The sequence below is a fragment of the Callorhinchus milii genome, unplaced genomic scaffold (assembly GCF_018977255.1).
Source record: "Callorhinchus milii isolate IMCB2004 unplaced genomic scaffold, IMCB_Cmil_1.0 Scaffold26, whole genome shotgun sequence".
Taxonomy (NCBI): Eukaryota; Metazoa; Chordata; class Chondrichthyes; order Chimaeriformes; family Callorhinchidae; genus Callorhinchus; species Callorhinchus milii.
Window position 1 is genome coordinate 5,349,933 of NW_024704767.1, and position 13,203 is coordinate 5,363,135.

At 36.0% G+C, this 13,203-nt stretch overlaps 1 protein-coding gene across 6 annotated transcripts in view; it reads right to left on the reverse strand.

Moving 5' to 3' along the window:
• Positions 1 to 478: 478 nt before the first annotated feature.
• arnt2 (aryl-hydrocarbon receptor nuclear translocator 2) overlaps positions 479 to 13,203 on the reverse strand; it is a 57,169-nt gene continuing 44,444 nt past the window's right edge. For all 6 annotated transcript variants that reach the window (XM_042344051.1, XM_042344050.1, XM_042344049.1 and 3 more), the window contains 4 exons: positions 12,777 to 12,918; positions 6,988 to 7,156; positions 4,927 to 5,072; positions 479 to 4,062 (listed from right to left, as the gene is read on the reverse strand). In XM_042344051.1, the coding sequence (XP_042199985.1) occupies positions 3,964 to 4,062; positions 4,927 to 5,072; positions 6,988 to 7,156; positions 12,777 to 12,918 (556 nt within the window). In that variant the 3' untranslated portion in view covers positions 479 to 3,963. The remainder of the gene's footprint in view (positions 4,063 to 4,926; positions 5,073 to 6,987; positions 7,157 to 12,776; positions 12,919 to 13,203) is intronic.

The following is a 13,203-nucleotide window of genomic DNA, read 5'->3' on the forward strand; positions in this document are numbered from 1 at the left end:
AGCCTGATAAAAGGTAGACATTATCACAGATATTTCATCCAAAATTTCCGCCATCCACATAAAACGTTGTAGGTCTATCACCCCACCTTCACTGGGCTCTACCAGCTCTCTATCCTTCCGACCTCAAGATCCTCATCCACACCTACAAATTATTTTCCATCCTCCCATCTACCTGTGATCTTCCAAGCAAATGCGTGGCTAATGCTGATCCTCACCGCCTCCACCCTCTGAAGTTCTCTCTCTCTCCCCACTTCAAATGAGGTCTGATGAGTGCTCAATACAACTGCAGCAGTAATTTCTTGCTCTTATATTCTATACTTCTTGTAATCATGCCAACATCCCGTTAGACTTTTTGCCACCTTCTGTCTAGTGAACTTGTCTTCAGGCCAGCTCAAAATTGAATCCACTTGTATCCATCTTGTTATATAATGTATTGTACTATATAAACACATCCAGAAAAGTACACAGAAATTCAACAAAAGTTTAATGTAACATTTATTTATACAGTAATTATAAATACTGCATGTACATTCACTGAGCAAAGGATCCACTTAAGATGGAAGAAATCTCAATCTGCTGTACACAAAAAACTAGCAGTTAATAGCTGAAGGTACTAATCTATTTCTACTGACACAATTTTATGACTATAATCAGACAACAAGCTATTGAGACTAGCTTTAGCAAACATTCACTGTTACAGGCACAAATGAAATACTAATCTTTGCAAGTTTGACAAAAATCACATTTGAAGCAATCTTGATTTTAAATGTGATCCCTGGCAACTGCCTTGAGAGACAGATCCTTGCAAAACACAGGGAACCAACAAAGGCTTTACATTGATATGTGTACTACATCTGAACACAGTAACAATTAAACCAAGTTCCTGTATACATACACAGATGTTCAAAGAGACAATTTCTATTAATTTGGCTTAGTTGCCAGCAATACACATAGACACATACTACACTAAATCTGACATTTGGACCTTTTGCTCTTTTTACATATACCAATGTTTTAAAGACCATATTCATGGTATGGATAATAACATGATTTTTTTTTAAAAAATGTTGGCTAATGTTAACGCATAATGTTTAGGTATCAGTTTAATATACAAACTATTTGTCATTTGTGTCCACTACAATTGAACTTTCACACAGAAAAAGAAAATATAAGAAATCAATAATCATATCGTAAATCTTACTGAAACAGGTTCACGACCTACACTAATCAGTTGTAATTTAAAACTCCAGGCTACAGAAATAGGAGAGCTATCTAGTGAACAATATCAAGTAAAGTTAAGTATAAGGCTTTGTGTTGAGTCTTCAAAATACTGTCGTGTATATGAACATCAGTTGGAAATGTGTTTTTACTAATTATCTTAGTTAATTATAGCAAGATCCATAACTACACTATGCACATTACAATAAATATACATAAATATCAATTAGATATAGTTTAAAAAAAAGTGAAATAAATCATCAAGATAACTATTCTATCTTTATAACCATCATTTCTTTTTGCATATAATGGGATCTAAAATGCGACATTCACAAATTGCATGTTGCTGTGTTAATTGATTCACCAACAAATTCATGAAAGAAATTGCCACCCTGAACCTGGCAGCCGAAGCTTTTGTTTGAAGCTTTTGTTGGGACTTTTCAACCCTTTTCTTGGTCAGTGAACACTACAAATTGGCCTGAAACGTTGGCTGTGTTTATGATTTCCAATTTTTTTTTAAAGGAAGATTAGTAGGAAATCATGCCAACTAAGTCAAAATTTGAGTGTCGTGACTTAGAGTATGTGAATGCCACTTTTATGTGTACCTGGGTATGCATCTGTTTTCCATTGTATAAAGGTGGATTTTATGTGCAAAGATGACGATAAGTAAAATTGTCAGTGATTCTGTACCTTTGACTTAAATAGTGTGAAGAAGATTAGTGTTATTCATAGTCAACAATTCATTTGTACAAATTCTTTCGAAACCTAAATTAGATGATTATAATAACCTGTGTTTAACTTTGTCTTCAGTAAACATTCCACTAAAATAGCTTGATATTTTAGAAGAAACAGTTGTTAACGTTATCCTAACATATACAAAACTCTTCATGATCACATTTTGAGCCAATTATCCTGATAAACATTATAAATATTTATCAGTGCAGTTAATTTTCTTCCAATTTCTGCTTTAAATAATACACGTTAAGAGTTTTACATGGAATGGCACTGCAGCATACAAAAATAAAAACACTTTAGCAAATATTAGAATGCTACACTATGTCAAAATACATCAAAAGTACTTACAAAACACTCAGAAATACAGATCTAAAAACAGCTGGTTTACTACATGTATAATACGCTATATACAACCATGGTTTTACTTTTTAGCTGCGCACAAAATTCTACAGAAATTAGAAGCATTAATCTCATGCAAACGATAGAAAACGGACAGATTTATTATTTATTTATTATTATTATTTATTATTTTCTACTAAGTATTTACTAGACATCAGCTTGGCGTAGCTTGATGCTTTAAATAAATCTCGAAAGGAGTGTTGCAACATAATGCTGAAACCTGACAATTATTTGACATTACAATCAATACTTTAAGGCTGAGTTCCAACTCAATGTTATGGATAGTGGTTGTTTTCTAAATAAATTGTTTTAATACTGCAAATTTAAGGTGGGAGGGGTGGTTTGAAAGGGTAAATTGCTGAAATAATTCATTATTAAACATGGTTTGGTCAACAGGAATCATCACATTGAGCCCCACTCCTGACACCACCTGGATGAGATGAGATAGTTTCAGGAACAGTTTAATTTGCTGGGCTGTGGCACTGGATGCCCAGGAAGCATTTTTTTAATTAAAATATTATTAAGGAGTCAGTTGCATGATTAACTCTTTCTCAACATTAAAAACTTATATCCAATTTTGGTGTTCCGTGGATATCTTGAGTTGTACATGAGCAAGACTTTAAAATCTGGTGCTAGCTTTTCTTTAAAAAGGTCTCAAATGTGATGTGGAGTGGAAGGTATAAATCAGGCATTCACTCTAATAAAAGTTACAGTACAATGTTATATACATAGAGGGTCCAAGACCATTCCATTGCCAGAAAACAGAAAATTAGCTTGTGCAAAATAGCTCTCTCCACTATTGGGAAGGGGATGGGAGAGGGAAAGAATATACCGTAGACCAGGTGATAGTAAATCACATTGCAGCAAATAGATATGGACACATTTTTGAAAGGTGGATTCCATTTGTTATTTAAATTGAGGATTGCTTATTAAATCTTTTTATACTGTTAGAATGCAATGTCTCAGTAACCTTGCAAAGAGTAAATACCAAGTTAAAATGACTAGCCTACTATGCTGCTATAGGTTTAATAATTAAATCGTGCTTCCACTTGGGCCTAATATTGTATTTTACATTTTTTTTTAGTTCTTGAATATGCTGCTTTTTGCACAGCACGTGGACTTCCCTGTTAGCTCTATTAATCTTAATAAAATAATTTTCCTTACTCAATAAGATTGAAGAACACCATTAAAGATTGCCTAGATACAACAGATCTAAGTGTGCTTTTATATATTGTATGTAAAAAAGCTAGAGCAAATAAAAAAGTTCCACAGGCTGCAGTGTTGTCTGCAAGATATGATGGTTAAGGCATGGATCTGAAGTGCATATGGCATTATTTTTAATGGATACCAACATGACCAGATCCCCCTGCCCTTCAAAAAGGCAAGTGAACACAGTCACTGATGCGTAGATATGCTCAAACACACATATACACACCAAATTAGACGATTAATTAAAATTGTTCCAGTTTCCACAATTCACTGACTCAGGTTAATCGTATTCAAATTAAACTTCAGTTTAAAGTCAATGTCGCAGTTTTCTCAAATGAGTTCAATAAGTTAAAGATTGGACTTGTGTGTGAGAGAATTATTTTCGCATCCACTAATTTTTGTTTACTCAGAAAATGGTGGAAATATGCTTAGATCAGCAAAGTCCTCATTATTGTAATTTCCAGTGCCCTGTGTTGGATCTCCAAGCATTGATAGCATATCCTGCAAGTAGAAAACAATCAATCAATTAAGCATTTATTTGGATCTTCAAATATTTAGATTTCTAGGCCAATTTTGTGAACGAACAAAAATATTATCAAGAGATGTCTCGACAAAGCACTAAAACATAACATCATTGTGCTATATTATTAGCTCCTATAATAATCCACAAAATAAATAACTAATATAGAACAAATACCAATATACAAGATATAATACATTTCCAAGCTAATAATTGTCTCAAAATGAACAGTTTAATATGTTTAAAAGAAAAATATTACTGCACTCTGGTTATACACCAAAGAGCCACTTTTTAGGCCCAAATGACAAATTGATGTGGCATAATTGTGAAAAAAGTGACTTCCACATCACTAGATTTCGAATTTTGATTTGATCACCTTTGTTGAGCTCAATTAAGCAGGTTCAAAAATTGCTGACAACATAATCTCGGAAGTCAGATAAATCAACAAGTCACCAATTCTCAGAAACAAAGTAATTACAGGACAGTTCCTTTATGAGCATAATTGACCAGGTCCAAAGTCTCAGATGCTGCATTATCCGAAATGTAGAAAAATAACCAGATCATAAGGTTGTCACTGACATCAGTTCCTTCATGTTGCACCAATGCTTCCCGTGTAAAAAGGGCAACTTTTGAGTCGTCAGGTTGTCACTGATGCAACTTCCTGTGCACATGTGCATGAGGCATCGCTGATGCCACTTTATTCGTGAAGCACAAAGCATACGTACACAGGGAGTAATGTTGGCGTAACCCAGTGACCCGGAAATCGACTACTTTACAATGAGTTTTACAACAGGATTGCCCTGTAATAACATTTCTACAAATCTATAAAATTGAGCTCTACTTACCTGGAACACCTCAGGCTGTCCAGGCTGTGAGTGAGTGTGCTGCTCATTTGTTTGCTGGTTGTGATGTTGGCCTTGCCACTGAGACCAGACAGCTGATCCCTCTGATGATCTGCCTTGGAACTGTCCACTATTCTGTCCACTCTCACCTGTGAATGGTATTTCATTGCATCAGACATACAAAGCAATATAATGCAAGTAAAGCAAATGCAAATTTAACTTCAGCTCATAAGACAAAGTCAACAGTTTAGAACTAATTTGGAGCTTATCAGCCTTTCATGCAGTCCCACCGTAAAACTGACTCCTGAACCTGGAGGGCGCCACTTAACGCATAATTTTTTTTTGTGTGGAATTATGAGAATAATACTGTGATTGACCACTTCTTGTAGACTGAGTTTGTATAGCAAATTAAATCCAATTAAATATACAAGACTCATCACATCTAGAGTGTGTTAACAGTGTAAACTGGAGGTTATACAACCATTTAGTATTGGCCCTGTCACAGAAACATGTTGGATGCAGACTTTCAGTTGCAACAGTCACAACTGGTACTCGGGTAATACAGTGACTATCCCACCAGAGTAATTTCATATTAGGAATATTTTGGAGCTGTTTATTTCAATCATTTATTTCAATCATAATAGATAGAACGCAATCGATAAAAACAAGTGTGTATTTGGTTACCTTGCCCTTTTTAAAAATTTTCTGCACTTAAATCAAATTAGTGTTTTCGCAATTGCATTTATTTTCCAACTAGCAAAGCAGCTACTAGCTAGATTTCTACAATTGATAAGTCAATTAATTTTAGATGGAGATTGTTTCAACTTTCAAAATGGATTATGAAGGGATTTTATGATATCAGCTTTCCTTTTGTATTGTAAAACCCCATTTCACAACAACTTATTCCATTTATAAAATCATATGCATGTGTAAACAGCCTTTTCAACATCCAAACAGTTCTGACATTTTAACCCTTAATTCTATGAAAATGTGCTTCTCCCAGTTCAAACAATTCTGTGTTTTCATGTTCTGTGATGCTAACCAAAGTACTCATATAATAATATTTTTCTATCAAAGGCTAACAAGTTCCTATCGGTGATATGGTCTGGTCAGACTTGGTTGTAAGACCAGTTTTTAAACTTGTTTTTTATCCAAAAATAATATTGTTTTAATACGGTTATACTGAAATATTGTTTTTATACAGAGCATGGAGAAGAAAGTTAAGTAATTTATTTTAAACTTAGTAAAAGTTATAAAATAAGAATTACAATAAGTAGAGAGGTATAATGTGTAAAAAGTGAAATATAGTTAAATAAAAAATAGGGAATAATAATAATCCTTGCATTTGATATAGCACTTTTCACGTCTTCTCGATATCTCAAAGCACTTTACAGAATATACTGTAAAGTGAATGACTGTATATTTGTTTTTAGGGTATTAATTAGTAAACAAAATGGTTGGAAAAGAATTTCTTCATTTAAAGGATGTGGAATTCATTAGTGCCTATGGCTGTTGAGGTGGGATCAATAGAAACCTTCAAAAAGAAACTGAATAAGCGCCTAAAAAGTAAAAAGAACATTGAGGGATGAGAAGGAAAGAACTGAAAAGTGGCACAAACAAAAAGTGGTGACTTAATAAAAGCAGTGTTAGCATTGATACAATCACGATAGCTGAATGTACTGCTAGTATGCTGAAAATGTCTGTCAGTAAGCTTTGTCTTTTATTCAACGTCGCATCAGTCAGCATGCAGAGACAGGAATCTCTCTCGACTTGCTGGCATGTGTAAAGGGATAAGGAGATAAGAAATAATTTTCGCTGTTAGCTAGCCCTGCAAGTCTGGGACAAGAGGAGTCCAAAAAAAGAGAAAAAAATAAATGAATTAGGAAAATGGAAAAGATTTACAAAATTTCAAATGATACCTAAGTTGAAATGAAGAGACATTTTCTCCTAGAATTCTAACTGTTCTAATTACAAGCCATGAATTTCCGGGTAAATATGCAAGGGAAACTCACGCCAATTCAATTACTGCATTTCGGTGATGAGCTCAGAAAGTTTCCTGCTTACCAAAGCTAGCAGCTCGATTTCCCAGACTGGTGTAGGAAGGTCCACCGGGTGAAGATGTAGACACTGGGCTGGAGAGAGGGCTGAATGTCGATGGGTCTGCTGGAAACGTGTGACTTGAGCCCATAGCAAACGTTGGTGACTGAGTCTTACCAGACTGCGATGGTACTTGCTAAAAAAGGACATCACCTTTATTATTATTATTGCCAATGGAAATAGCTCAAATCTAAACAAGTATCAATAAAAATCAGAATTGACTGCATGATAGAAAGCAGCATATTCAAGAGAGAATTAGCTATGGCAAAGAAACTGATTGAACGCTATGAGAGACGGTAGTGTTTTTTCTATNAAAAAAACTTTGGCCAGGTGAATGCAAATGGTCTTGTACATTCTTACGTAAACTTAATTTTAAACAATACAGTTTAGGCAGGAAAATTGAAGTTGTCACTTTGCTTAAATGAGGTAAGAGCACTGGTACAACAACAGCTCAACTATATTACAGGTAACGTACTGCTCCTTGCAATAGGCAGTTGGCACAAAGTACTTCAACGGCAATAAGGCGAATCATGTTGACATTTGGATGCATTAAAAGAGCCAAGCTGAATACAAATTAGAAGTTATATCAAAATACATGACTATACATGATTAGACCCTGAAGCTGTGTGGAATCACGCAGCATGAGTTACATATTAGTAACTAGCTCTTTGGTTTCAAGAAAAGTAAAGAATTTATTTTTTAGTGCTGAACTATGCATGAAAAGAACTGTGAAAATATTTTTATAAATGTTGAAATAAATCTTGCTTGAAAGCATTCCATGTTCTAACTCTGCTCATGTTTGAAGTTGAGAAAAAGTCAGACTCAGAAATACTTTCCAAGTAAATTAGTATGATGACAGATTGATGATCACAAGATCATAGACTCTGCCCACTCCTGTCAAAATTTGTGATGCTCTGTGTTCCGATTTCTCAGTATCCTAACATACATGGCTGGTACTACACAATGGTACATTTGCTTGCCAAAATAATAGACAGGCTGGTAAAAATGCACTGACAAAAATAAAATCCAGTTGGAAAACAGAGATCAAACTTGCAGATTCAATCCAATGGTATTTGTACTCTATGTAAACACTTCCAACCACAATTTCCATAAGTACCCACATGTTGTAGCAATTCAACTTGAATGCAACTGTCAACAAACGTCAGAATACTTGGGAAGTTACAAAATAGTTTAACATATTTTCCATATTATGCTTCACAGAGTACTGCAACTCAACTTATATAGTTCGGGCTCTTTTAATACATCCTTAATAACGAAAAACAAAATTGTAACCTATTGTTCTGTTTATATTTACTCATCTTACTTGCTTNAAAAAAAGGTTTGTGAACAAAAACATTACCACACAATTGCACAACACTGAGCAGGATTCCAATAGAATTACATCTGACTCCTAAACACTTCACTTCAAATGAGTTTTAGGTTACAATCATCCATCCCTCAGGGTAGAATTTACCAAATTCAGCAACTAGTTTGATTTTCTTTCAATAGAAAAGAACGAGAATTTGTATTTTGCAGATAGCTTCATGGAAGATCACAAGATCACAATCTTTGTTTGGGTGAATAAGGCCCTTCGGCCCACCTGACCTCATGAACTCCCAGCACAGCATCAAGCTGCGTTTAAATGAGTCCAGTGTCTTGGACTCAACCACGTTTCCAATAAACCTGTTCTGGTCCTTAATTACTCTCTGGATAGAATAAACAGAATGTTTAAATCTTAGTGTTATTAGGTGATACTACTGTGTCTTATTATGCTATGAATTGTTTGTAAAGCTGTTGACCACATGGTGAATTCCTGATTTTGGCCACCCATTTATAGAACATGATAAGACTTAAGATTCCCAAATGTACAGTATGTATGTGTGTGTGTATATATATATATATATATACACATATAGAAACACAAGTGACAGGGTCAGTTGACGAGCATGCATCTTGCTCCGAGAACCCTGCCAGTGTTGCTCTAGATTTAATCTCTCGGTGATGAGCAACAATATCCAAGGTAAATCAAATGCCTGTTGATTTTCCCCTTTTCCTCTGTGTGAGCTTCAAAGAAACTGGAAAATAGCAAACAATCAGCTTCTCGAGCCCGGGGGGTAAAATGTATTCTTTGATATACATTTCGATCCTTAGCTACAGGCAATACTTGTACTAGTAAAACTTATTTGTCAGGTGGAAGCAGAGAAAATTTAGGTGAACCAGCAGTTGTGTCAAAGTACAAGGTTTGTATAATCTTATGGCTTGCTGAGAGAGTGGGGGTGGGGTGGAAATCTCTCACCTCAGTAACACAGAAAACAGGATATTAAATGACTCATGAACTTGGGTTGTAATTGCAGTAGCCTAACAAGATCCCTGGAACGTGTTATTACCATTATTGTGATAGAGTGACTTTTTTCAAAATTGATGGTGAGGGGGTTATTTCCTGATAAGATCATTGTTTATCCAAGGGGATATCTACCTACAGCTTGCTCCAGCACCTGCAGCTGGTAGATATGATCCTTTAATGGTGAAGCTTACCATCATTGTCTGCTTATCAGCTGTAGACTGGTTTTAAATCCTGCGTGTCTAACGCGTTACTACTATAGTTAACTCTCTGGCTCAAACTTTAAAACCATTTCTCGGAAAATTTAAACACAAAATTACTTTTTACTGGCAAAGGGAACATAGATCATTTTCAATTGCAACACATCTCAACACATACTGATGTTGACAAACACCAGGAAAGAGTGCAATGACGAGGTATCTTTACTAAAGCAGGAAGACTTCTACATGTGTTACAGCCATTGTTTGCAAAGGGAGAACGTATCACAATGCACATCCGTTTTATACAGCTGCAAAGGATCACCATCTGTTTCTTTTTCCTAAGATAAGGAACTGCAGCATTATGATGCCAGAAGGTTACTCTTACCAGTGAAAGAGTTAAAGGAACTATGGTATAGTCTTTCCACTAAACCAAAGCAACATTCTAATGATTGCCATTGTAGATACTGGTGATAAAATACAGGATTTCTATTAAGAATTCTTATCCCACTGACCTGCAGAAGCTCTACTCCAGGTGTAAAATGTGTCAGAATGGATTTTTTTTGTGTGGGTTGCCGAACTTATGTTACCAGGAGTCCAAACTCAGATTCATTATTAAGGAATCCCATTAGAAATTCTGTGTCTTAGACCTCATTGTCTAGTTTAAGGAGGTAAGCGGTCGCCTCGGAACTGAACTGGCTCCAAGGTGAAATGTCTGGCAACGGAGCATCGGAATTGAGCCAGCCCTCTGTGGAGGTCTTGGTAGTCTGGTTCCTGAGCCAGGCGGGTCCACAGTACTCCAGGGCACTGCTGATGACAGCACAGCCAGCCTGGCACATCAGCAGTCCTTGCACCAGCAAACCAGTCACTGGGGGCAGAAATCCTCCCACACAACTCCTGTTAACTCTGCAAGCCAAAGCCCTAACAGGTAAGGTGGTCCTAGCTGGACAAGCAGCAGGCAAGCTTGCCAAACTGTTCTATGGATGGCAAACTATGTGGTTTTAGCTGGTTAGACTCCAGCAGTTACTCCAACGCACGCTCTGGCTCTTGCCAACCTGTGCTTAATACTTTCTGGAATTAGGTAAGCATGATGCGTTTTTCCAGGAAGAGAGTGTGCATTCTATTCCAACAATCTATGTTGTAAAAGTAGGATTCATGGAATTCTCAGTTTGGTTTGGATACTCTTAAGCAATGGTGACGGGTTTCTGCATGTGTCAGACACCCGGCTGATCAAAATAAATATATACAAGTGCAGTGAAACATTTTGATCAGAATTTCTATAAATATATTTTTGAGAATGACACATTACGGAATGTTTTATTTACAACATATTTGTGAAGTTACAGTAGACCATCATGAAGTAATTGTTTCATTTTATCACGCCACAAAGTATTTGTACGTCAAAAGCTTTCCAAATCCGCAAACACTTTTGTTCCTTGCTTTTGCAGACGTCAATATAAAATCAGCTGAAATATTTTTTGCATGACTAAGAAATGCAATCCACTGTCATTTTTACTTGCTTTGTTTTGATTCCATTCAGCTTAAAGATTTGCAACTGCATTAACTACCTAAAAGGAGCAAGTCTATTGATTGTCTTGGCGTTTCCTCAAACAGCATCAGGAAATGGAAATTCATCGACATAGTGTTCAGAAGATGTTTCCATGTGCTTTGTACTCCAAGGTGGGCAAAGTGGAATATCAGTTCTGTGTCCAGCCGAAAGCCTCATTGGTAACAGAGGCTGAACAGAGAATTGTTGAATTGGCCTCAAGTCAGAAAAAAACAGGATTCCTGGAGCCAACTTTCTCCTCAGTTCAGAGTGAAAGCCATTTAGTACCCTTACATTAATCTCTCCGACACTTCTGTCACTCCCTTGCGAGCCAAACAAACAGTGAGGCAGGGGTTATTATTGAGAGCATGAATAAGGAGGAATGGAGTTAGAAGCAAAATCAATAAATTATATTTTCAGCTCCAATCATCACAATGAAAGGGCAGCCCACCCAAAGGAAAGTAGTTTGGAAACACACTATATAATTGTGTTAATTCTCTTTCTTGCTTTGAACTTTTTGTTGCCCCAGGCAGCACTGGCGACACCGCTGACATGTCAGCTCTATCTGTAGTTGCCAAGTCTGAATTTATACACCAAGCTTCTCAAGTCTACGCTATGCAAGCTGTGCACCTCCAATGTGATGGGTTTTGATGGATGTACACAGCAGGACTGAGCCAGTGCATGCACAGAAATAACCCATTTTCTAAGGTGCAGAGCAGCATTTCAAAAAAGATGTTCATCCTACCATGCTAAACGGTGGGAAACGGTTACCTTCTTTACCCACTCGTGACAGAAGAGTGCAATTTATAGTTATAATAGCGGAAGCAAAAAGATCACCGAGACTGCTGCTTTCATTGCCTCAATGTTACTCGTGGTCATATAGCTTTTCCAAATAATGCAATAAATAGCTAGGGCTATTTGTTTGTTTTCTATGCCTTGAAACCTTTCCAGAATAGAGCAAAGAGAATATCAGTTAGCAGAATATTAATGTATGGTTTGATAATCTGATGAGTAGGGATCCTGTTACAAGCCTTCAACTACTAATGCTTTAAGAAAATTGATATAGTTTTTTAAGGCCTTTTTAACAGATAGCAACCCTATGGGTCAAGCCAACTCATCAATCGAAGCAAAGAAAAGATTTTTGTAAATAACGACAGCTGGAGTTGCGGGTGGCATTCCTGATCCTTGTTTCTGGTGCTGCTCTGTTCTGGATGAGGTCATTTCCTCAAAATAATAATCCTTGCATGTGATGTAGCACCTTATTACATTGAAATGTCTCAAAGAGCTTCACAATAATTACTGTTATGTGTGGTGTTTCTGTAATGACAGGTAGGCAATCAACTCATTGGATAATGGGAAATCCCATTAAAAGGTACTTTGGAAACCCCAATAATGCTATTTTTGGCACTATTTTAAGAGACCAGTGCCTCAATTCTCTTTCTATTACAACAGATTTAATTGCATAAAAAAAGTGGTCCCCAAAATCACACAAGGAACGTCAAGGTCTTATCAATAAAAAACTGAAAATATATATTTTTTAAATGTTTCCATTATAAACACACACAATGAAAGTTAATTATATTGATGATTTTAGAAAACGAAATTCCTATTTAAACATTTCAAGTCGATTTTGGTAGTGTTTGACAATCTATACTATAGCATGATACAGCACCTGTCCGGGGAAAGATGGTCGAGTTCCAGTCCAAGATGTTGCAGAAACCTGATTAGCATTTGACTGGCGAGATATCTGAGCTAAAATCTGGCCCGCCGAGGACGCCTGTTGAATAATGTTTCCACCAGGTACCATTGAAGTGCTGGAGAGTATATAAGACATTATCAGTTGACTAGTCACTACATTCAAGTATTACAAAAGCTGGTATAGTTGTAAAAGATTTAAAGTAACAGTTTTATTATTTATATTTGTTTTATTTCAAATGTTCATAACATTTATAAAAATGATTTATTTATAGCCAAACTTAAACACAGGGCTTAATTTACAATTTAACTAATATATATCCATTTTTCTCCCATTATTTGCTGTAGATGTGAAATAAGAATGCTGATCAAGGAGATTCCTCATGACTAATTAGTTGGCATCA